The sequence below is a fragment of the Diabrotica virgifera genome, chromosome 9 (assembly GCF_917563875.1).
Source record: "Diabrotica virgifera virgifera chromosome 9, PGI_DIABVI_V3a".
In the NCBI taxonomy this organism is placed as follows: Eukaryota; Metazoa; Arthropoda; class Insecta; order Coleoptera; family Chrysomelidae; genus Diabrotica; species Diabrotica virgifera.
This window is the reverse complement of record NC_065451.1, coordinates 31,215,162-31,242,172: the sequence shown is the minus strand read 5'-3', so window position 1 is coordinate 31,242,172 and position 27,011 is coordinate 31,215,162. Positions and strand designations below refer to the sequence as shown.

Here is a 27,011-nt window from a genome sequence, read left to right as displayed (position 1 = left end):
ATGTCAAAAAATATGAACTTCGTTCAAGAGTAAAGTACCTTTATTTCTCTCAATATCGAAAATTCTTATTATGAAAAGTTGCTTGGAAATAAAAACTAAGATCAAATATGCAATTACATGCTTCTAATTGGAAAAAAATATTTTTCAAATTTTTCTAAAATTTATCGATACTAACTTCGTTTTTATTTATTACACATACGATAACTCTTGTATTATTACTTCTACGAAAAAAAGGTATTCCTTATAAAAAGCTCTGTATGTCTTAAGACCGAAGATGCAACCATCAGATATCACATTTTATTAATTTTATACGAGGTATGTCAAAAAATATGAATTTCACTCAAGAGTAAAGTACCTTTATTTTTCACAATATTGAAAATGGTTATTAAAAAAGTTGTTTAGAATTAAAAACTATGTTTCAATATGCAATTACATCCTTCTAATTGAAATATTGTGAAATATAAAGGTACTATAATCTTGAGCGAATTTCATATTTTTTGACACATCTCGTATAAAATTAATAAAAGTTTATGTATCATGGTTGTGTCTTAGATTATAGACCATGCAAAGCTTTTTATGAAGAATAACTTTTTTTCGTAAAATGAATAATAAACGAGTTATCATATTTGTAATAATTAAAAACGATGTTGGGTATCCATAAATTTGATAAAAAAAGTTTTTTTTCAATTAGAAGCATGTAATTGCATATTTGATCTTAGTTTTTAATTCCAAACAACTTTTTATCATAAGAATTTTCGATATTGAGAGAAATAAAGGTACTTTACCCTTGACCGAAATTCATATTTTTTGACATACCTCGTATAATATTAAGAAAATTTGATATCTGATGATTGAATCTTAGGTTTTGGGGCATGCAGAACTTTTTATAAAGAATAACTTTTTTTCGTAAAATTAATAATAAAAAAGTTTCCCATATGTTTCCAACTTAAGTAGACACGCTGTATATCCTCGCGCCCTGCTATCTACTGAGAAATACGATTTTCGATATGATTACCGGTACTCAAATACAAAAGTAATCATAGTAATCAAAGTAACGAATACTGGAAATGATTACTTTATACAAAAGTAACGATTTGTAGCGAATACTCGAAAGTAACTATAATCAATATCACTACACTATAATCGGAGAATACAGTAAGCGAATGGGATTAGAGATTAATACCAAACTCATGATCATTTCCAGAAACCCGGATGCACTTAAAAACTCCACCATAACACTGAATACCAAGTCTATTGAAAGAGTGAGAAAATTTAAATACCTGGGGACGTGGCTTTTTGAAGACTGGGCATCGGACAGGGAAGTAAAATGTCGCATTGAGCAAGCCCGACAAGCTTTCGTAAAATTCGGGAAGGTACTGACCTGTTCAGAGTTCGATCTTCAACTGAGATTAAGGTTTACTAAGTGCTACGTATGGTCGGTACTGCTATATGGAGTAGAGGGCTGGACACTCAAAACAAGAGGTATAAACAAATTGGAAGCCTTCGAAATGTGGCTTTATCGCCGTATCCTAAAGATACCATGGACGGCGAAAGTCATAAATGTAGACGTCCTTAAAAGAATCAACCAAGAACGCCAACTTTTCGAAACCATCAAGAAAAGGAAAACGGAGTATCTGGGTCACATCATGCGAACCGAAAAATACCAGTTCCTTCAACTTACAATCGAGGATAAAATTGAAGGCAAGAAAGGAATAGGACGCAAGAAAATGTCCTGGCTCCGAAACATAAGGCAATGGACAGAGATTAATGGCATTCAATCTCTGATACACATTGCAAGAAATAGAGAGTTATTGGAAAATGTGATCACTAACATCCATTAGTGGATTTGCATGTGAAGAAGAAGAAGCAGCAAAGAATGGAAAAAATAGTAAACCAAGCCATCATGGGCATATGTTTTGTTAAACTAGATCTTCGTGAAAAACTTTTGGAGCAAATTTCACGTGCAAATGGTTTATCCCCAGTGTGTACTCTCATATGGTCTGCTAACCTAGATCTTTTTGAAATACTCTTCGAGCAAATTTTACATGCAAAATGTTTATCGCCAGTATGTACTGCCATATGTTCATTTAAATGGGAATTTCGTGAAAACTTTTTGGCACGAATTTCACGAGCAAAAGGCTTATATTCAGTGTGTAGTCCCAAATGTTCTTTCAAAATGGATTTTTTTGTGAAAAAAATTCGGAGCAGATTTCACATGGAAAACCATAGGGAATACCTAAAATCGGAATTCTCTATTAGACCACTATTATGTACAGCTGGTTCCAAAAAAACTGATACGACTCTTAAAGCGTATTTTGTAGAAAATTGAGCAGTGTACTTTCTTCTTCTTCTTCTTTTTGTTTTTGGTCTCGCTGCAAGGCAATTACCAGCACGATTTATAGGCGATCTTGATGTAGTCTGGCTCTAAGTCATATCAACATCGCTGACTATGTTCTTGTAAAAAGCTTTTGATGAGGTGTGATATAATGAATATGAGTTTAATTATATTTAATTTATTAGACCAATCATACACTGCTCAAAATAATAAAATCTTACTAAGAGTCGTATCAGTTTTTTTAGGAACCAGCTGTACTTTAAAGGCTGTATGACACTACACATTTTCTTGTATCATTTCTGATATGTCAAAAAAATGCATAGTGTCATACACAGATACAAGAAACGATATCAGAAACGATACAAGAATTTGAGTCAGACACAGATTCTTGTACAAGAACTGCGCCAATTTCTGCGCAAAGAGCAAAAACGTAAAACCTGCTGTAAAACATCTAAAATGTCATAATTACTTACTCAGAATGGCGGCTGAAATGAAAATGGGATCATGTATTGATGAATTTATTTGTGTTTTTGTAGGTATTATTTATAAATCTTTTATTGATACTTAATATACCGTTTGGTATGGACTACTGTTCTACTAATAACCATATATTTAGCTCCTAGTAAAGTTCAAACTATATAAATTTAGGTTTCATGGTGCATAATTTTTTAATAGACTAAAATACAATAGTTCCTAATTTGGATCAAACTGAAGATAATTCTAATGAAAATATTTTAGCACAAATACCAAAACAAAATAGAAACACAAATAATCAACCTCAAACAGTCAACGTAAAATTCTGGTTAACATTAAAATGTTAATTAAAAGTTTATAAATTTTATAAAATCCTTAAAATCAGCTGTAGATGCAGTACTACCAACTACCATAACGTGACACAAGGTGACAAACAGAATTTCGACCAATCACGTGCCGAATTTCATACAATTTTCGATACAAGAACTTGCATAGTGTCATACAGGGCACAAATGTACGTACAAGAAATGATACAAGAAAATGTATACAAGAAACGATATCAGAAACGATATTAGAAATGATACAAGAAAATGCAGTGTCATACATCCTTAATAAAAGAATATTTTATGATCGGTTAAAGAATTCTCGGAAGAAAGAGGGAAGAATTATGTGTAACAGAGTAGCATGTTCATTTTTCTTCAATTTAGAATTTTGGACAGACCTGTACAAATCTGAGTCAGTTCTCGAGTTTAATGTTTAGTTTAGGGGAAGAATGGTGTACTTACATCTGGTAACTACATACGTTTTTAAGTGTATAGTCAGACACTACCTTCAAATATACCCCTTTATAATTAAAAACGTCTATAATTCTTTCTTTGAATGGTCCCTTGGAATTCTCATAATGCTTTTCAATTATTAGCTTAGCTATAAATAATACAACGTGGAATGAAGTAAACACTTCTGTTGTATGTAGGTATATGAATTTTTTAAAATTCTTAAAATTTATCCACAAGGGAGTGGAAGTACAAAACGTTTTCGGTCAAACTGACCATCATCAGTGTATACACTGGAAATAAGTGAACCACTTAGATTGAAATGCAAAAGGGTGAAATTTTGACAGTTAAAAAAGGAAAATGTGGTTACTTACGTCCAGTGTACAAGTAATTGTAACTAGCCACTTCAATAGGTGTAAAAACCTCTAAATTACATTATTGTCACATAATATGTTATAAAGTAGTCGACATTAAGTAGATGTCTTAAGATTATAAATATTACATGTGGATGTATGTCATCCTTGCTAGGAAATTGCACAAGGTTGTTGTGGTCAGGTGAGAGGTTAACAACCAACTGATTAGACAGATTGGTGCCTGAAAATTTATGACAAGATGTCAAGGAAGATAGGTGCATTTTTCAAATGTCAACCGAAAAATTTTTGACAAAGAGGATTAATATTTAACTTTATTTGTTATATTGAAAATATGCAACTATTGAAAATGTTTGTTGTGAATTCTGAGTTGTAAATAAAGGTTAATGAGCTGTAATATATTTATTAGTGGACCGAAATCAAAGGCAAAAATCTACTCATATGCTGTGACGTCATAGACTTTTTCAAATGTAACCGACTGAAAATAATTATATTTAGTAACTAGAGTTGTGATGAATGAATATTACTGAAATTATCAAGAAATATTTAGAATTTTTTTTTAAACACATGGTATTTTAATGGAGTAACATCTGTAGAATTTGAATGAATTGCAACTCAGGAATGGTTGGTTGCCTATGTTTCAGTGAACTAACGAATATAATAAGAAAATATAATATATAAATAATAGGCACAAGCCGCGATCTCGGAATTTCTTAGTTCGTGCCAAGATGGCTGATGAAATAAATTTATAAGTTTTGTGAGTAGGAAAAACAAAAACCCATGAGTTGTCTTAGATTCTTAAATTGTTTTTTTTTTAATTCGTTAAATCATCCTATTACAAATATTTTACAAATAAAATTAATAATTAAAATATTTACCATATGTTTCCAATTTAAGTAGACACGCTGTAAAGGCTTTTAAAAACATAGCTTTTTTAAGATGTAAGGGAAAACTACCGAAACCTGTTAAGTATGAAACTGACATTAGACAAGGATATTCACTGAGCCCATTAATATTTAATATGATAATGGATGAAATCATAAAGAAAGTTAAAAAAAGGAGAGGATATAGAATGGGAGAAAAGGAAATAAAGATAATCTGCTACGCCGACGACGCCATAATAACAGCCGAAAATGAAGATGACCTACAAAGATTAATTAAAGAATTCGAAGACACGGATCTCATATACAACATGGTGATCTCAACAGAGAAAACTAAATCGATAGTAGTATCAGCGGAACCGAGACGATGTAAATTGGTCGTAAATAACAAATTAATAGACCAAGTGATGGGAACAGAATACTTGGGAATAAAACTGTCAATCTACGGAAAAGTGGAAGAAGTACAAAAACAAGTGAACATGGCGAACAGGGCAGCAGAATGTCCCAACAACACAATCTGGAGAAATAAATACCTCACAATGGAAACGAAAACCAGGATATATAAATCAATAAGACCGATAATGATGTACACAGCGGAAATAAGAGCAGATACGGCGAAAACACAAAGACTGCTGAAAACAGCAGAAATGAAAGTCTTACGAAAAATAACAAACCAAACTCTAAGACACAGAGTAAGAAGTGAGGATATACGAGCGAGATGTGGTATAGAAGAAATAAACATGTGGACCAAAAGAAGAAAAATAGAATGGAATAAACACATAGAAAGAATGACAGAAAATAGAATAGTAGGAATAGCAAGAGACAAATCGCCAAATGGAAGAAGATCATTGGGACGACCGGAAAAAGATGGTCAGACAATGTCAATTGAGGCTAAAAACCGAAGTAAAACAGGCACTGAGCCTATTTATAAAGTAGGAAGAAGAAGACGCTATAAAAGATAGTGATAAGACCTATAGCATCATATGCCAGTGAAACATGAGCGATGAACAAATCCGAGCTGAAAGTGTGGGAAAGAAAAGCCCTCAAGAAAATATTTGGAGGAAAAATATGGAATGGAATGTGGATAAAATGACCAAATGTAGATCTAGAGAGAATGTATGGAGAACCGAATATAGTAGGAATCATAAAATCACAAAGACTGAGATGGTTGGGACATATCCAACGCATGCCAAACACGAGATTTCCCGAAAGAATACTAACGGGAGGAATAACAGGAAAGAAAAAGAAAGGTAGACCCAAAACTAGATAGATAAAGATCTTGAAAGAGTCATAGAACTTAAAATCACAACTTGGAAAAAAAGCAGCAAGCAAAAAAAAAATGGAAAAAATAGTGAACCAAGCCATGGGCCTTCTAGGCCTGGAGAGCTAAACTATATATACATATGTATGTACTGTCATATTATGTTCTGCTAAACTGGATTCTTGTGAAAAACTTTTGGAGCAAATTTCACATGCAAAAGGTTTATCGCCAATATGCACTCTCATATGTTGTGCTAAACCGGTTCTTTGTGAAAAACTCTTGGAGCAAATTTCACAAGCCAAAGGTTTATCGCTAGTATGTACTCTCATATGTTTTCTTAACACGGATCTTCGTGAAAACCTTTTGGAGCAAATTTCACATTCAAAAGGTTTATCACCAGTATGTACTCTAACATGTTCTGCTAACATGGATCTTTGTGAAAAACTCTTGCAGCAAATTTCACATGCAAAAGGTTTATCTCCAGTATGTACCACTCTCATATGTACTGTTAAACTGGACCTTCGTGAAAAACTCTTGCAGCAAATTTCACATGCAAAAGGTTTATCTCCAATATGTACTACTCTCATATGTTCTGTTAAACTGGACCTTCGTGAAAAACTCTTGCAGCAAATTTCACATGCAAAAGGTTTATCGCCAATATGTACTCTCATATGCTTTGTTAACCCGGATCTGTGTGAAAATCGTTTGGAGCAAATTTCACAAGCCAAAGGTTTATCGCTAGTATGTACTGTCCTATGTTTTCTTAACCCGGATCCTTGTGAAAACCTTTTGGAGCAAATTTTACATTCAAAAGATTTATCACCAGTATGTAATCTAATATGTTCTACTAACGTGGATCTTTGTGAAAAACTCTTGGAGCAAATGTCACATGCAAAAGGTTTATCGCCAGTGTGGATTTTCATATGATCTTTTAAATGGGAACTTTTTGAAAACTTTTTGGCACAAATTTCACATGCAAAAGGTTTATCTCCAGTATGTACTACTCTAATATGTTCTGCTAACCCGGATCTGTGTGAAAAACTCTTGGAGCAAATTTCACATGCAAAAGGTTTATCGCCAATATGTACTCTCATATGTTTTGTTAATCCGGATCTGTGTGAAAATCGTTGGGAGCAAATTTCACATTCAAAAGGTTTATCACCAGTATGTACTCTAATATGTTCTGCTAACGTGGATCTTTGTGAAAAACTCTTGCAGCAAATTTCACATGCAAAAGGTTTATCTCCAGTATGTACTACTCTCATATGTCTTGTTAAACTGGACCTTTGTGAAAAACTCTTGGAGCAAATGTCACATACAAACGGTTTATCGCCAGTGTGGATTTTCATATGTGTTTTTAAACTGCTCTTTGCTGACCATCTTTTGGAGCAAATTTCACATGCAAATGGTTTATCCCCAGTGTGTACTCTCATATGGGCTGCTAGGTTGGATCTTTTTGAAAAACTCTTGGAGCAAATTTTACATGCCAAAGGTTTATCGCCAGTGTGTATTGCCATATGTTTATTTAAATGGGAATTTTGTGAAAACTTTTTGGCACGAACTTCACCAGCAAAAGGCTTATCTTCAGTGTGTAGTCCCATATGTTCTTTCAAAATGGATCTTTGTGAAAACAATTCGGAACAGATTTCACATGGAAAACTATGGGGAAAACCTAAAATCGTAATTCTCTATTAAACCACTATCATGTACTTAAATAAAACAACATTTGATGATCGGTTAAAAAAATCTCGGAAGAAAGGGGGAAGGATTATGTGTAATAGTGTAGCATGTTCATTTTTCTTCAGTTTAGAATTATGGTCATACCTGTACACTGTATCTGCACTAGTCCTAGAGTTTTTTGTTTAGTTTGGAGGAAGAACGGTGTACTTATACATATATGATAACTACATACGTATGATAACTACATAAGTATGCAGTCAGACACTATCCATCCCCTTTACAATTAAAAAGTCTAGAGTCTAGGTAATTATCTGGAACTATAATTCTTCAAGCCGCGATCTCGAAATTTCTTAGTTGGTCGCCGAGATGGCTGATGATATAAATGTATAGAGTTGTTAAGTCTTAAATTATTTTCCAATTTGTTTAGTTTTTGTAGTTTGGTAAAAAATGTCCTTTTCTTCAGAATACAGAGATTAGCAGCAGAGATACGAAAAATATTTAAATATGAAATTGTAGCTTATTTAATTCCCAAGAACATGGTTTGCAAAAATTTTTTTACGGCAAAAATTGGGTGAGCTACTGCCAATTAAAACTTGTAATATCATACAAAAATCACCTTTACCAACCCTTTAAATGCCACATCTTTTTGTAGGTCAAAACGGCAAACAAGTGTATGTTCTCAAAAAAATTTATAGTGTATAGAAAATGTTTTATTATCAGCTAAGTACTTTCAACACATAACGTGCCATCATCAGAGCTTCGTCCTCTTATAAAACCTTCATAAAAGAGCAATTGCTAAACGACACAATAAAAAACATAGATACTGAGATTGTATCTGGGAAGTGTATACAAGTCTTACAGTCTTTTTCAATACCTCTTTTTGTGACTGAGAATTTTAAAAGGATTTAATATAAATAGCCTTATAGATCTTGTAAAAACCTACAAAATTCTTTTTTAACCAATTTTCTAAGAAATAAATACCTTATCTTGTAAACTGTATATTTAAAATCCCTAAAAGGGGCTATATCACAACAAAACGTTTTCGGAATCAATATTCCATCATCAGTGTTATCACAGGTTTACATGCTTTAAGCCACCAAAATGTACGGGTAAAAACCCTTGAATTGATTTTAAAAAGTTGAGGTTACATTATGTTATACGATTTTAAAGGATGTTAAAAATATTTCCAGATTAACCCCTGGCATCATATGACATCAACCATATTGGATGGAAAATTTGTAGGTAGGACCTTACATGGCATAAGGTCCTACCTACAAATTTTCCAACGAATATGGTTGATGTCATGTGATGCCAGGGGTTAATCTGGAATTAACATCCTTTAAAATCGTATAATATAATGTATCCTCAACTGTTTAAAATCAACTCAAGGGTTTTTACGCGTACATTTTGGTAGCTTAAAGCATGTAAACCTGTGATAACACTGATGATGGCACATTGATTCCGAAAACGTTTTGTTGTGATATAGCCCTTTTTAGGGATTTTAAAAATATCTTTTACAAGATAAGGTTTTTATTTTTTGTGATTTATGGTATACAGCCAGTACAGGAATTTTTCCTTGTGATATTTTGAACTTTCTAAGATAAAAAATAAAAGAGTTTGAAAAAAAAAGGAGAAATCCAATTGGAAGCATAATAATGTAAGTTAGCGGTGTTTTAGTCATTGGCCTTATTTGTTCTTTATTTATGTATTATTAATAGATTCTATATTAGAAGACTGACTGGCTTAAAATGAGTAGTTTTTAAAAAACTGAAGTTTAAAGCGAATAACGAGTGTTTGCAATTTGTTAAAAAATGCCATTTTCTTCAGAATAGAAAGATTAGCATCAGAGATACGAAAAAATGTTTAAATATGAAATTGCAGATAATTATATCCCAAGAAGTAGGTTTGATAAAATTTGTTCTACGGCAAAAATTGAGTGAATCGTAAATGGGTCGAAAAACATTGATTTTTTAGATATAAAACTAACACTTTCAATAGCGAATAAATCGAAAATTATTAATTTTATAAAAAAAGGTATAGAACATTGTTCGCTGAGACCGAAGGTTTTTATCAACTTTTGCGGTCAAAATATAATAAAAAATTTCCACCCCAGAGATGGGGTGGCAACCACCCCCGTGGTAAAAGCACATGTCGGCATCATATAGATTTTGATCCATGGACTATCCACTACTTATTCTCAAATTTTCAAGCAAATTGATCCATTCTGTAAAAATTGCGAGGTGAAAAGCTTTGGTTCCTGGACTATTAAGCTATACATAATAAGCACAAGCCGCGATCTCGGAATTTCTTAGTTGGTCGCCGAGATGGCTGGTGATACAAATGTATGTTTTTTGAGTACGAAAAACAAAAACTCACGAGTTAAGTCTTAAATTATTTTTCTAATTCGTTCAAACATTTTATTACAAATATTTTACAATTTTATTTTACAAAATAAAAAAGTTTCCCAAATTAATCATTTCCCAAATACCCAAATTAATAATAAAAAAGTTTCCCATTTGCTTCCAATTTAAGTAGACACGTTGTATAGGACAGTGATAAGACCTATAGCATTATATGCCAGTGAAACATGGGCGATGAACAAATCCGAGCTGAAAGTGTGGGAAACAAAAGTCCTCAAGAAAATATTTGGTGCAAAGATATGGAATTGAATGTGGATAAAAAGACCAAATGTAGAACTGGGGAGGATGTATGGAGATCCGAATATAGTAGAAATCATAAAATCACAAAGACTGAGATGGTTGGGACATATCCAAAGGATGCCAAACACGAGACTTAGGAAAGAATACTAACGGGAGGAATAGGAGGAAAGAAGAAGACAGGTAGACCGACAACTAGATGGAAGAAAGATGTTGAAGAAGACATAGAAGAACTTAAAATCACAAATTGGAAAAATAAAGCAGCAAGCAGGAAAGAATCGAAAAAATAGTAAACCAAGCCATGGGTCTTCTAGGCCTGAAGAGCGAAACTATATAAACATATTGTAACAAAATAATTAATCACCGACCGCAAGTATTCTGATAATGATCCCACCTCGAGACGTAAGCCGAGAATATTCTGGCGAAAGCACGATATACGTGGAATCGACGCGCGGTATGTGGAAGGTCACACAATAGCTAGAGGTAGCGAAGTCTGGATTGTTCCAAAATAACGGATGGGCTATAAATAATGACGGATTTTGTAAATAAGTTTAGTTTAAGCCAGATATTTGTAAAGAAAACTTGTATAAATAAATTAATAAAGTCGTATATAAATATGAACGCTACTTTGAATGTTACAATATGTTTCATATTATGTTCTGGATTCTTGTGAAAAACTTTTGGAGCAAATTTCACATAAAAAAAGGTTTATCTTCAGTGTGTAGTCCCATACGCCCTTTCAAAATGAATCTTTGTGGAAATAATTCGGAGCAAATGAACTGAATAAACTGAAAATCCAAAAACCGTCTTTTACTTTTACAATTCGGAGCAAACTTCACATGGAAAACCACAGGAAAAACCTAAACTAGTAATTCTCTATTATGCCACTATCATGTACGTAAGAGGATGGGTACGTATTTTCGGCTGCAATGATATTCAAATGGGGATTCGTTTTTTTCGAATCCTGAGAAAACTAATAACTATTTTTGAAAAATTTAAACGCAGAATAAAAGATTACGTTAATAGCTAGGTCCGAAAGTCCCTGAGAACTTCTATAATGTTTATTTTAATAAGTTACAGGGGTGAAAAACTAAGAGAAAATTTAGTATGTATGATATTTAATTTAAAATATCTCATTCAAAATAAACTTTTTATTTATTCTAAGGGACTTTCGGCCCTCGGTAATAATGTAGTCTTTCATTCTGCGTTTAAATTTTTTAAAAATATTTATTGGTTTTTTCAGGATTCGAAAAAAATGAACACAATGTCCGTGGTAATATTTCCAAATCTATCTTTGTCATACAACGCACTCAGTCGAATAGAATATTGTCAGCATACTGTCAGTCAGACAGTGACAATCAGTGACAATTTTAAATATTTGTCATGGCATCGGGAATATTTTGAGTTGTTGATTAAATAATATTGATATAATATAGTGTATTTGATAAATAATTGATTTAAGACGCGAACTTAATAAAAAGTTATTTATTGTGTATTATTTGTGGAAGATCCAAGCAGAGAATACATCAGGATAATATATTCTGTGATCCAAGTATTTTGTTGTTAAAGATGTTCAAAATTGTAAGCGTTCCATAGTAACAATATATTATTAAAAAATCACTTTAACACTTTTCCTCTTTTCTCGATTGAGCATTAGTTTTTGTTGTACATATTAAATTATTACAATCACTGAATACATAGTTAGTGAAAAAATTATCAGTAGTAATTGCACAAGAGTGTTACGTTTAAATGTTGTGCAAAAGCACAAATATAATTTGTCATAAATATAAATTAAATATTTACTGTACTGGCCTAACATCTTTTGTGTTATTGGTCGTAAAGGTATAATTTTATCAGTATGGCCAAATACGTTTCTGGTGGTATTAAATAGTAATTAGTAACTAATTATTTATGTGTATTTGGGCCCTACCTGTAGGCAACACACATTGTTTTATATATTTATTTATTAGATTTTTAAATGAGCCGCTTATACATTAGGGCTAATTGATCTAAGCATTGGCGACACTGTTGTGGAAGCCGAAGAATTTCCTTCCGTAGAGGAGGTCCGAGGGGACATTTTTGGAATGTGTTAGTGAGACATGGTGGAAGGCGAAGTTTGAAAAGGGCGTGATAGCAAATATTCTGGATGAGTCCTACCTCGTGCTGAGGGATATTATTGCACACCCCTCTATAAGTGCTACCTATTGTGTTGAGTGTTCCTAGGTCAGCCTATCCTCAAGGGATAAAGTTATTTGTCATCTCCTGCCGGTCTGATGTCCCGTTGACTATATTGGACTCCTGGACTATATGGGAATTTGGAAGTTTTCGAAGATATTGTGAATTGTATAAAAACCCCAGTTCAATCATTGGTGTAATTTGCTGGGGTTTTTTTTGATCCGGGTTTGAAGAATTATTTTTGTGTTGGGTATGAAGAATCATTTTTATTATCTGGTATAAAGATTTATTTCTATTTCCTGGTATGCAGAACATTTCTACCTATTTTTCCTGGTAGAGGGACTTGTAAGCAGAACTGACTTTCATGGTAGAGGAACTTTTCCTCTCTATAAATGGACTTTTGATTTCGTGTACGTTGATATTTCTCCTACCGGCTTTCTGTAAAGGCCATATCGACGGCGCGGCGGAGGAAGAAATGCTATGTTATTAAATTCAGATAAGTTTAGTTGTATGGTCGGACGGTAAGTTCTTGTAAAACTTTTTTATTTACTTGCCTGGTTTCAAACAATATCTACTATTATTATTTAATATTAGGCCAGGTATTGACAACTATTTTAAATTAATTAATTGTAATTTGTGTAATTGATAGTATATTTAACCCTACATATATGACATCAAATATTTATCTTGACGGTCCCATATCTGATCAGATACGCAGGGCTTGGTATTGCGTACATCTACACCTCTTCTTAATTTTATTGTTACAGCGGAGAATAATGTTATATAATATTTATTATTGCAAAACTGACTTATGTTTACAGGTTGTTTAATTTATATTTTAATTATGCTGAAAATATGTTATGTTTTACAGGTTGTTTAATTTATATTTTTAAAATGAGGAACTTAGGTACATGTTATTTTTAAATTTTATTAAAGTTTTTTTTTTTTAAAAAGAGGTGCATTTGTTCGATTGGTAGTTATTTATTATTTTGTTTGTTAGGACTTACCGATTCCGTTATTCCTTTCATTCATTCATTTGTTTTACGTATTAGAAGAGTCAATACATGTTTGGTTTACCTTAAGGCTCGTTTTATTTCTTGTCTGTTCCTAAAATAAAACATTCATAGCCGGGGGGGGGGGGGGGGGTAGTCCGTTGGAACGGACTGGCGCCCATTATTACATCAGATTTAGGTCTATAAAGAACTCCGACCCACTCCGCTGCCTGACAGGGTTCAGCTAGCCGGACATACCCCTATGTCCCCCCTTCTACTTGTAAGTAACTTGAAGGGTGGGGGGTGACATTTTTGGCGCCCAACGTGGGGCCATACAGCTTGTCGCATGTCGTTGTTAGTTATCTTGACTCTTCTATGTATAATTATAATATTCATTATAGTACTCGAATGTAGTTTTGATACTTCACTTGAGTAATCCATTGTGCCAATATTTTTGTGTGTGATTTGTGTGTTGTGAATAGATTTAAGTGCTGAATGATTTGTTAGCTCTTATAGACATACATTTTTATTTGTTTGTCCAAGTTTTCTTATTGATTTCTTGTTGCCCATTTTCTTAGCAATGTCAAGAAAGCTCCAAGTTAAGCGATTGAGTCAGGGTGAGCTGACTTATGAACTCAAAATTCGTGGAATTGCCACTGGTACGGTGGATAGTATGCGTAGTGAGCTATCCACTGCCCTTCGACTTGAAAGTAGTGGTGATAGTATAAAATATCCTGCTTATTCTTTTAAACCGGAAGAAGATGTTAAGGCTGTTCGTGGTAAGTTACAAGTTTTGGGATCTTTGGTAGAAGCGTTTCATGGCTCTAAAACTAGCAACGATTATTTGAAATATCAGTCAAAATTGCCTCATATCTTGAGTAGAATCGAGAACATTCCTGAGACTCAAGAAGAAAGGCCTGAATTTTTGGCTACGGCTTTTCGCCTGCTGGACTCTTTGCATCGTCAAGCAGAAGGAGACGAAAGGTTGGCTTCAGTGCCTACCCAAGTTGACTTCCTGGGTCCTAATCAAACGCAACAGTTTGCGGCAGCTATAGCTCAAACTTCGAGTCCTGTTACCCCCACTGCTCCTCAAACTTCTGCTACTTCTTCTTTTATTAAGCCTGTTCCTCCTAGTAAATGGAATCTAAGTTTTCTGGCGATAAGAAGGGTATGTCGTTGAGTGCTTTTATCTCTCGAGTTGAAGAGCTGAGAGTGGATAGGCATGTTTCGAAAGAAACCTTACTGGAATGTGGTATTGATTTGTTTAGTGGACGAGCTTACCAGTTTTATTTAGCATATAGGAGTCTAGTGAACAGTTGGGATGATTTTCTGGTATTGTTAAGGGAAGAATTTCTCTCCCCTAACTATAATGAGCATTTGTTTGATGAGATTCGCCGAAGGACCCAGGGTCCTGACGAATCAATGGGAATTTATTTGGCAGTGATGTCTGGGTATTTTAATAGGCTTACTTGCCCAGTCTCTGAGGATACGAAATTAAAGATTATTTTAAGAAACATAGCCCCTTTCTATCAAGACCAGCTGGCCTTGGTGGAAATAAACTCCTTAGCTGAACTGCGGGAGTATGGTAGAAAGTTAGAGGTTAAAAAGAGGCAATGGAAAGTTTCAGTTCTCCGGTTGGAAGAAGAAACGCCTCTATGAATTTTATGGAGCCCGACCTCGCCTATGTTGAATTATGCTCAACAAGTAGCGGGGATACTAGTCACACAACATCTAGTAGTAGACGTTCGAATATTCTGTCTACTCCAAAACCCATTATTTGTTTTAGATGTAATCAACCTGGCCATAGGGCTGCTGGTTGTTCTGAACCGAAGGGTAAAATGTTTTGTTATATATGTAAAAAGGAAGGGTTCACAGTGAAAACCTGTCCTGTCTGCAATAAGAAGGAAAACTAGAACCATCACACCTGAGTGATCGGATAGGGCGTGATGATGTGAGTAATTCGATCGATAAATTTAAGGTGATATTGGATTATGTGTTAGAAAATGTAGTAGGGGATGAAAGACCCTATTTAAGTATTGAAGTTTTGGGTAAGAAGATACTAGGATTGATGGATTCTGGTGCTTCCAGAACTATTATGGGTACGAAGGGACTAGCTTTTATTCAGGAGGTAGGACTGCATATGAATGCAAGCCGTACTGTCACTTGTACAGTTGCCAATGGACAACGAGTAAGCAGTGTTGGAACCGTTGAGTTACCTGTAGTATTGAGGGGTAACTTTCGGTTAATTGACGTATTGGTGATCCCAGATTTACCACATTTATTAATTTTAGGTACCGATTTTTGGCGTAGTATGGGTGTTGTGCCCGATCTTCGAAGAAATGAGTGGCATTTCTCTGATGAACCAGTATTAATAAATACTGTTGAACAGATGCTCGGTAGAACTAAGTTGGCATCTTTAGAGAAAGATAGGTTACAAGCTGTTATTGATCGTAATGTGAAATTAATGGGTACAACCTTGGGCTGTACGGACAAAACAGAACATGTTATTGTTACAAATAGCCCACCGATTAAACAACGATATTATAGGGTTAATCCAGTAGTCCAAGCTCAAATTGATAAGGAACTTGATGAGATGCTTAGTCTAGGTGTGATAGAGTCTTCTAATAGTGCTTGGGCTTCCCCAATCCTGCTTGTTAAAAAGAAAGACGGGACTTATAGATTTTGTGTGGATTTTAGGAGGTTGAATTCTGTCACTGTTAGAGATAGCTATCCTTTACCCCAGGTGTCCGACACTCTCGATAAGCTTCGTGATGCAAGGTTTTTTGTCTAGTCTTGATGTTAAATCTGCTTATTGGCAAGTGCCGGTGGCCGAATCTTCCAGACAGTATACAGCTTTCACCGTTCCCAACCATGGACTCTTTCAGTTCAAGCGGATGCCCTTTGGACTTCATAATGCTCCTGCAACCTGGCAAAGGCTAATCGACAATGTTATAGGTCATGATTTGGAACCTTACGTTTTTGTATATTTGGATGATATCGTCATTGTAAGTCAGAGTTTTGAACAGCATTTAGCTACCTTAGAAGTTTTTCGACGCCTTAGGGATGCTAACATTACTGTTAGCATGGATAAATGTCAATTTTGTCGCCCCGAATTGAAATATTTAGGTTATGTTGTAGATCGTAATGGTTTACATGTTGATCCTGATAAAGTAAAGGCAATGTTAGAGATTTCTGCTCCTACTAACGTGACTGAAGTTAGACGTGTTGTTGGAACCTTTTCTTGGTATAGAAGATTTGTGCCTGATTTTTCTTCTATTATTGCTCCGATTACTGCTTTACTTAAGAAAAAGGTTAAATTTGAATGGACAGATGAGTGTGATAGATCCTTTAAACGTTTAAAAGAATGTCTGATTGCTGCCCCTGTTTTGCGATGTCCCGATTACACAAAGTCGTTTGTAGTTCAAACAGATGCTTCTGGATACGGAATTGGTGCTGTTCTTACTCAGACACATGAAGAGGGTGATTGTGTGATAGCTTACTTGAGTCGTTCTTTAACTCGTCAGTAACTGATCATTACAGTTTATTGTGGCTTCAGAATCTGAAGGATTTAAATGGTCGTTTGGCACGTTGGGCTGTTCGTCTTCAACAGTTTAATTTTAAGATTATCCATCGTAAGGGTAAGGACAATGTCGTTCCTGACATGTTATCTAGGTCTGTTCCTGTTGTTGATGCTTTGGAAGCTGAAGATGTTTCGGATTTTGTCGGTTTGGATTCTGATAAGTGGTATCAGAAAATGTTGTTGAGGGTTCGAGATAAGCCCTTACATTTTTGTAGTTGGAGGGAGTCAGATGGCAAGCTCTGGAAATATGTAGCTTCGCCATATCCTTCTTTGTCTCCATCTTCGGATTGTTGGAAGCTGGTCGTACCTAAAAAGGATAGGCCTCGTACTATTTCGAATTGTCATGAGCCACCCACTGCAGGACACGTTGGAGTGTTCAAAACATACTCGAAGATTGCAGAACGTTTTTATTGGCCAAAGATGAGGAGTGACGTCGCTAATTTCGTTCGTCGTTGTAACATTTGTGCTGAGTATAAAGTTTCTCAAGAACGCCCTACGGACAAAATGGTTTCTCATCCCAAGGTAGATCGTCCGTGCGAGTTAATCTCTATAGATTTAGTAGGACCTTTACCGAGGTCAAAGCAAGGTCATACTTTCATTTTGAATGTAACCGATTATTTGAGTAAATTTGTTCTTTTGTTCCCTCTTCGAAAAGCCACTGGTGATGCAGTTGTTAAGAAATTGGAGAATGACGTATTTTTGTTGTTTGGTGTTCCTAAGGTAATAATAAGCGACAACGGGCCACAATTCCGTTGTACACAATTTAAAAAGCTGGCCGATGCTTATGGTTGTAAGATCAAGTTTAGTGCAAATTATCATCCTAGGGCTAACCCTACTGAGAGGATGAACCGCACTATGAAGACAATGTTGGCCATGTATGTCTCTGATAATCATCAAACGTGGGATGTAAATCTTCACAAAATTGCTTGTGCCCTTAGGACTTCTGTGCACGAAACCACTAAATTGACTCCATATTTCATTAATTTCGGAAGAGATATGAGTTTATCTGGACAAGACTATTCTAATGTTTCGGTTCCTGAAGATGGTACTCAAACAGTTAATGCTAGTCGTAATTCGTCTTTTAAACAGATGTTCACTGATGTTCGATCTCGTCTGGAAATTGCTGGAAAGAAGGCTTGTGATAGGTATAATTTGCGACGTCGTCATGTAGAATATTTTCCCCACCAACTGGTGTGGCGGAAAAATTATGCCCTCTCGGATGCCACTAGGAATATCTCACACAAGCTGGCACCTAAGTTTCTAGGACCGTTTTCTATAAAGAAGAAGTTGTCTCCTTGGACATATGAGCTGTGTGATGAACGTGGTCTCTATAAGGGGGTTTGGCATGTAAAAGACCTGAAACCAGGTCCGGAATTAGAGTAATTATAATGTTGGTTCTTCTTGTTAGCCATGGATTCCTTGAGGTGCATTGACCCTAGAAGCACAGAGGCAGCAAGAGAGGTGATCTGGGATACTTTCGCGCTGAGGCCTAGCTGAGAGGGGTAAGACTAATTTTGAGCGAATTGAGGAAGTACTAGGCTGGCAAGAAATTTTCTACGAAAATTTCTCCGAAGTTAAGGGGGAATTGTTACGTTTAAATTTTGTGCAAAAGCACAAATATAATTTGTCATAAATATAAATTAAATATTTACTGTACTGCCTAACATCTTTTGTGTTATTGGTCGTAAAGGTATAATTTTATCAGTATGGCCAAATACGTTTCTGGTGGTATTAAATAGCAATTAGTAACTAATTATTTATGTGTATTTGGGCCCTACCTGTAGGCAACACACATTGTTTTATATATTTATTTATTAGATTTTTAAATGAGCCGCTTATACATTAGGGCTAATTGATCTAAACATTGGCGACACTGTTGTGGAAGCCGAAGAATTTCCTTCCGTAGAGGAGGTCCGAGGGGACATTTTTGGAATGTGTTAGTGAGACATGGTGGAAGGCAAAGTTTGAAAAGGGCGTGATAGCAAATATTCTGGATGAATCCTACCTCGTGCTGAGGGATATTATTGCACACCCCTTTATAAGTGCTACCTATTGTGTTGAGTGTTCCTAGGTCAGCCTATCCTCAAGGGATAAAGTTATTTGTCATCTCCTGCCGGTCTGATGTCCCGTTGACTATATTGGACTCCTGGACTATATGGGAATTTGGAAGATTTCGAAGATATTGTGAATTGTATAAAAACCCCAGTTCAATCATTGGTGTAATTTGCTGGGGTTTTTTTTGATCCGGGTTTGAAGAATTATTTTTGTGTTGGGTATGCTATTTCCTGGTATGCAGAACATTTCTACCTATTTTTCCTGGTAGAGGGACTTGTAAGCAGAACTGACTTTCATGGTAGAGGAACTTTTCCTCTCTATAAATGGACTTTTGATTTCGTGTACGTTGATATTTCTCCTACCGGCTTTCTGTAAAGGCCATATCGACGGCGCGGCGGAGGAAGAAATGCTATGTTATTAAATTCAGATAAGTTTAGTTGTATGGTCGGACGGTAAGTTCTTGTAAAACTTTTTTATTTACTTGCCTGGTTTCAAACAATATCTACTATTATTATTTAATATTAGGCCAGGTATTGACAACTATTTTAAATTAATTAATTGTAATTTGTGTAATTGATAGTATATTTAACCCTACATATATGACATCAAATATTTATCTTGACGGTCCCATATCTGATCAGATACGCAGGGCTTGGTATTGCGTACATCTACACCTCTTCTTAATTTTATTGTTACAGCGGATAATAATGTTATATAATATTTATTATTGCAAAACTGACTTATGTTTACAGGTTGTTTAATTTATATTTTAATTATGCTGAAAATATGTTATCTTTTACAGGTTGTTTAATTTATATTTTTAAAATGAGGAACGTAGGTACATGTTATTGTTAAATTTTATTAAAGTTTTTTTTTTTTGGAAAAAGATGTGCATTTGTTCGATTGGTATTTATTTATTATTTTGTTTGTTAGGACTTACCGATTCCGTTATTCCTTTCATTCATTCATTTGTTTTACGTATTAGAAGAGTCAATACATGTTTGGTTTACCTTAAGGCTCGTTTTATTTCTTGTCTGTTCCTAAAATAAAACATTCATAGCCGGGGGGGGGGGGGGTAGTCCGTTGGAACGGACTGGCGCCCATTATTACATCAGATTTAGGTCTATAAAGAACTCCGACCCACTCCGCTGCCTGACAGGGTTCAGCTAGCCGGACATACCCCTATGTCCCCCCTTCTACTTGTAAGTAACTTGAAGGGTGGGGGGTGACAAGAGCTCTAAAATTCTATATTAATTTTAGAGATCGAGTGCAATTTGTTGCGATTATTTCATGAATAAAACTGTTCAAAACCAAAAGTTTAGTACAATTAAACACACAGTTGTTATAAATATGTATTTGACGGTTGAAAATCATCACTTTTATAATTTTTAAAACATTTATCATTAATGTCACTGAATGTATTTTTTCGTAGCAACGAAGGGCATCTGACGTAATATGCTTGACGACGGCCAATTATCAAAAAAGTTGTCAGTTTAATTTAGATTTCTGTAGCTTTCTATTGGTCAGAATCTCCTATGAATGAAATAATCACATTTATTAACTGAATGAATAATTTGCAATTATAAAAATAACAGTTATCCAAGAACATTCAAAAGCCATCTCTTTAAATTAATGATGCCATTTTCAAGTAGAATGCCATTCTAGTAATGTTTACATATCCATACCAGTGTGAATTTTACTACACGTAATTTGCCGTGTAAAGACAGAAAAAGTAGGGATACCCGTAAAATATTTGCGAATTATGTACCGATGGCCTTAAATAAAAGAATATTTTATGATCGGTTAAAAAAATCTCGGAAGAAAGGGGAAAGAATTATGTGTAATAGTGTAGCATGTTGATTTTTCTTCAATTTAGAATTTTGGTCATACCTAGTGTGACCAACTAGTCCGAAAAATCCAGGACATAGCCCGAATTACGGAGTCGTGTCCCGGACAAGGCTTCTGGGTCATCCGAAGTTTCAAGGTTTTGGTAAAATTCTACTTTCAAATTTTGAATACGTTATTATTCTAAGAATGCATATCAAATTGAATTGGTGTGACGAAAAAAAGTCGACAATTTTGAGAGTGTAATACTAATACCACATCCAAAACGTCCACTTTCTATATCGTGGTATTGTACCTAGTTCACGAAAACTCACACTTTTTTCGTTTCTGTATAAAAAGACGATTCCGAAACAATAACAATTCATGTACACTGTATACAACGATGATATTAAAGTTCTATAATACACTGGGGTGCAAAATAGGGAACTTGCATAAATTTTTAAATTCGAAAAAAATGTTATAAATCACAACAGAACATAATTTAAAACATGTATCAAAGATAAAAAAAGTTTTGTTTGTCTTTCGTTTGGCCCCTAAAGACGATTAAAAATTCAAATTTAAACAGGTGGTCCAAAACGCATAGTGACGTCATATAGTTGTGCATGTATATTCTGCACCAACAAAGTAAACAAAATTGTATATAATTTTAAATTAGACATTATAAACGTCAGTAGAAAATACAGTTATGTAACGTCACAAGCGTTTTTGATCGTTTGAACTATTTTACATTGGCTAAGGGTTCTTCTAAACCAAGGCCAGAAAACAGAAAAAAATATATAGATTTTAAATTATCTTCTAAGTTATTATGAGGTTTTACCGCGTGAAAGTTTGGAAATATTATTTTTAAAGGAAACTGAATAATATTACGTAATAAAAAAATGTGTAAGTTCCCTCATAGGTTTGGCATTCGTTTTGACACTGACACTAAGTTTTATAAATATATTTGATAATTTCTATTTCTGATATATTTGAGTGTTTTTAAGATATATTTTTTAAAATGACCGAAGAGGGTTTTTGTAAAGGGCAGTCTGATAACTTACCTATAGTTGATTATGTGTATGGTGGCTACATATTTTCAAAAGAGTGAAAATTTTTCCGTCGGAGAAATTCGGGGAGTTAAAGCAGATAAGTAAGTATGTACATATATTATGTATATTATACTCCCATTATACCTACTAATTTTATACTGTGATTTTATTCTGATTATTATTCTCATAAGTATTTAACGATAAAACTTAGTAGGTACACGCTTCCTATTAAGTATAGTGATCAAAAAATGTCATTACAATATAAATATTTTCCCATATTTCGCGACGATGCTGTGGCCAAATACCCAAGTAGGTGGAGGCCAATAAACTAAAGAAGAAGAAGAATATACTTACATATAACCCTCCCACATCACTGATATAACCATATAAAAAACTAATGTAAAACTATGTGACGTCACGGGCCGTCTGAACTACTTTAAAATAAAGAAGACTTTAAATTTGTATTTCTAAGTTATTATAAGTTTTTGAAGCGGGAAATTTTGGAAATCTCATTTTTATACAAAACTGAACATTATTATGTAATAAAAAAAAAATGTGCAAGTTCCCCATTAACAGGACATCTTAAGGCCATGGGTACATAATTCGCAAATATTTTACGGCTATCCCTACCCTTTCTGTCTTTACATGACAAATTACGCGTAGTAAAATTCATACTGGTATGGATATGTAAACATTACTAGAATGTCATTCTACTTGACAATGTCATAACCAACTTAAAGAGATGGCTTTTGAATGTTCTTGGATAACTGTTATTTTTTGTATAATTGCAAATTATTAATTCAGTTAATAAATGTGATAATGTTTTCACTAACTATGTATTCAGTGATTGTAATAATTTATATGTACCTACAACAACTAATACTCGATCGAGAAAAGAGGAAAAGTGTTAAAGTGATTTTTTAATAATATATTGTTACTATGGAACGCTTACAATTTTGAACATCTTTAACAACCAAATACTTGGATCAGAGAATATATCTTGATGTATTCTCTGTTTCTATCTTCCATAAATAATACACAATAAATATCTTTTTATACAGTTCACGTCTTAAATCAATTATTTATCAAATACACTATATATCAATATTATTTAATCAACAACTCAAAATAATCCCGATTCATGTCAAATATTTAAAATTGTCACTGATTGTCAGTGTCTGACTGACAATATTCTATTCGACTGAGTGCGTTGTATGACAAAGATAGATTTGGAAAATATTACCACGGATATTGTGTTTATTTTTTTCGAATCCTGAAAAAACCAATAAATATTTTTTAAAAATCTAAACGCAGAATGACAGACTAAATTATTACCGAGGGCCGAAAGTTCCTTAGATTAAATAAAAAGTTTATTTTGAATGAGTTATTTGAAATTAAAAATAACACTAAATTTTCTCTTAGTTTTTCACCCCTGTAACTTATTAAAATAAACATTATAGAAGTTCTCAGGGACTTTCGACCCTCGCTAATAACGTAATCTTTCATTCTGCGTTAAAATTTTTCAAAAATACTTATTAGTTTTCTCAGTATTCGAAAAAAATGAATCCCCATTTGAATAGCATTGCAGCCGAAAATACGTACCCATCCTCTTAAAAATGTATCATTTATGATGTCTCGAATTTTCTAAACCTGTTGTCCGATTTAAGTGATTTTTTTAATATGTTATGGCGTTATTCTTTATAGTCGGTTCGCTAAACTCAGACACAACTGGCTAGTGATTTTATTAAGTAATTTTGATAATTTCGTAAAATTGGCAAAAAAATAATTACTGAATAGTTAGTCATTTTGCCAAAATTTTCCAAAAACAAAAAGGTTACCTACTAAAATAACTACCCAGTTGTGTCTGAGTTTAGCGAACCGACTATAACAATATATCTGTAATAATATTGTTGCTAAACCGGGTGTACCAATGAAACTATGTTTTTTTTATCAAACTTCGCATCACCCTATCGAATATTCTAGCGTTTATAAAATACTCAAATTAAAACCCAACTATAGCCTCATGTATTCTTAACATTACGTTTTTTGATTCATTAGCTTATGTTGGACCATAAAAAAGTTAGATACTTTAACAATTGACCGTGTTTTTCATCAATACAGGGTATTTTTAAATAAGTATGGCAAACTTCAAGGGGTAGATGAAAAAATAATGACAGTTTACTTTATAAACCTATGTCCGCAAATGCTTCGTTTCTTAGATAGAGGGTGTTGAAATTTTTCTTACAAACTGACGATTTGTTTATTGCTTTAAAACCGGTTAAGATATGAAAATGAAATTTGGTGGATTTTAAGACGTAGTTATTGTCCATTTTTTGACATACAAGTAATAATTTAATGTTCACCATTTTCGCGCATACGGGTAATATGAGCCGGTATATTACCCGTATGCGCGCCAATGATGAATATTAAATTCTTAATTGTATGTCAAAAAATGTGCAATAACTACGTCTTAAAACCCATCAAATTTCATTTACATATTTTAATTGGTTTTAAAGCAATAAATAATTCGTCAGTCTAAGAATTTTCAACACCCTCTATCTCGGAAACGAAGCATTTGAGGACATACCGTTTATAAAGCAAACTGTCATTATTTTTTCAGGCAGAATTACTCCTTAAAGTTTGCCATACTTATTCAAAACACCCTGTATTGATACAAAACATGGCTAGTTGTTAAATTATAACTGTTTTATGGTCTAATGTAAACGAATGAATCAAAAAGCAAAATGTTGAGAAAGCATGAGGCTATAGTTGGATTTTAATTTTAGTATGTTATAAATGCTAGAATATTCCACAGGGTGATGCGAACTTTGAAAAAAAAAAACAGTTTGATTGGGACACCCGGTATACAATGAAAATTAAAATCTGTTTAGCAACATTACTAGTATAGCGATATTGTTAAAGAATAAAGCTATTTAAAAAATCACTTAAAGCGGACAACAGATTTAGGAAATTCAAGACATCAAAAATGACCCATTTTTCAGGTGTCCGATTAATTTTGCACCCCAGTGTATTTAAAACAAAATGGCCCGATTTTCAATGAAATGTCCCGCATTTCAGGTATTTGTTTTTTCAGTCGTGTCTCGAATTCGACTAACACACTAGTCATACCTGTACACAAATGCGGTAGTCCTCGAGTTTTATGTTTAGTTTAGAGGAAGAATCATGTACTTACATATGATAACTACATACGTTTCTAAGTATGTAGTCAGACACTACCTTCACATATCCCCTTTATAATTAAAAACGTCTAGGTAATTATCTCGAACTATAATTTTTTGATTTGAATAGCCCCTTGGAATTCTCATAATGCTTTTCAACTATTAGCTTAAGCTATACATAATAAGCACAAGCCGCGATCTCGGAATTTCTTAGTTGGTTGCCGAGATGGCTGGTGATATAAATGTATAAGTTTTTTTAGTAGGAAAAACAAAAACCACGAGTTAAGTATTAAATTATTTTTCTAATTCGTTCAAACATTCTATTACAAATATTTTACAATTTTATTTTACAAATAATAAAAAAGTTTCCCATTTGTTTCCAATTTAAGTAGACACGCTGTAAAGGACAGTGATAAGAGCTATAGCATTATATGTCAGTGAAACATGGGCGATGAACAAATCCAAGCTGAAAGTGTGGGAAAGAAAAGTCCTCAGGAAAATATTTGGAGGAAAGCTAAGGAATGGAATGTGAATAAAAAGACCAAATGTAGAACTGGGGAGGAGTATGGAGAACCGAATATAGTAGGAATCATAAAATCATAAAGACAGATGGTTGGGACATATCCAACGGATGCCAAACACAAGACTTCCCGAAAAAATACTAACGGGAGGAATAGCAAGCAGGAAAAAAAGCAGCAAGCAGGAAAGAATCGAAAAAAATAGTGAACCAAGCCATGGGCCATCTAGGCCTGGAGAGCTAAACTATATATACAAACGTATGCACTGTCATATTATGTTCTGCTAAACTGGATTCTTGTGAAAAACTTTTGGAGCAAATTTCACATGCAAAAAGTTTATCTCCAGTATGTACTACTCTCATATTATGTCTTGTTAAACTGGACCTTTCTGAAAAACTCTTGGAGCAAATGTCACATACAAAAGGTTTATCGCCAGTGTGGATTTTCATATGTCTTTTTAAATTGGATTTTAGTGAAAACGTTTTGGAGCAAATTTCACATGCAAATGGTTTACCCCAGTGTGTACTCTCATATGGTCTGCTAACCTAAATCTTTTTGAAAAACTCTTGGAGCAAATTTTACATGCAAAAGGTTTATCGCCGGTATGTATTGTCATATGTTCATTTAAATGGGAAATTTGTGAAAACTTTTTGGCACAAATTTCACGAGCAAAAAGCTTATCTTCAGTGTGTAGTCCCATATGTTCTTTCAAAATGGATCTTTGTGAAAAAAATTCGGAGCAGATTTCACATGGAAAACTATGGGGAAAACCTAAAATCGTAATTCTTTATTAAACCAGTATCATGTACTTAAACAAAAGAATATTTGATGATTGGTTAAAAAAATCTCTGAATAAAGGGGGAAGGATTATGTGTAATAGTGTAGCATGTTCATTTTTCTTCAGTTTAGAATTTTGGTCATACCTGTACACATTTGCGCTAGTCCTAGAGTTTTGTGTTTAGTTTAGAGGAAGAAGTTAAGTGCCTCCATTATGGTCACAACACCTATGAGTGCAAAGGGGAGAGCAGGGTAGCATGCTGCTACAACTGCTTTAAAAGCGGGCATACAGCGGTGCAGTGTAGCAGCACTGCGTACTGCTTAACTTGTAAGGAAGAGGGTCATAGAATGGACCGCATGACATGCCCAGCCTATAGGGCGTGGGTGTACGGCAGGGGAGGGGAAAGGGAACCCATAAAGAATTAAAAGA

The 27,011-nt window shown here is 34.1% G+C and overlaps 1 protein-coding gene and 1 long non-coding RNA gene across 12 annotated transcripts in view; one reads left to right on the top strand and one right to left on the bottom strand.

Annotated features, from left to right (window-relative positions):
- Positions 1-27,011, bottom strand: part of LOC126892650 (zinc finger protein OZF-like) — a 348,853-nt gene that overhangs the window by 208,557 nt on the left and 113,285 nt on the right. For 2 of the 8 annotated variants that reach the window (XM_050662283.1, XM_050662282.1), the window contains exon 3: positions 6,181-7,767. The exons of 5 other annotated variants lie outside the window; for them this stretch is intronic. In XM_050662283.1, coding sequence (XP_050518240.1) covers positions 6,221-7,767 — 1,547 coding nt within the window. In that variant the 3' untranslated portion in view covers positions 6,181-6,220. Of the gene's footprint in view, positions 1-6,180; positions 7,768-26,349; positions 26,576-27,011 lie in introns of those variants that run through there. One more of the 8 variants, XM_050662285.1, reaches the window with a different exon arrangement.
- LOC126892655 (uncharacterized) overlaps positions 1-27,011 on the top strand; it is a 238,824-nt gene that overhangs the window by 147,653 nt on the left and 64,160 nt on the right. The gene's annotated exons all lie outside the window — the stretch shown is intronic.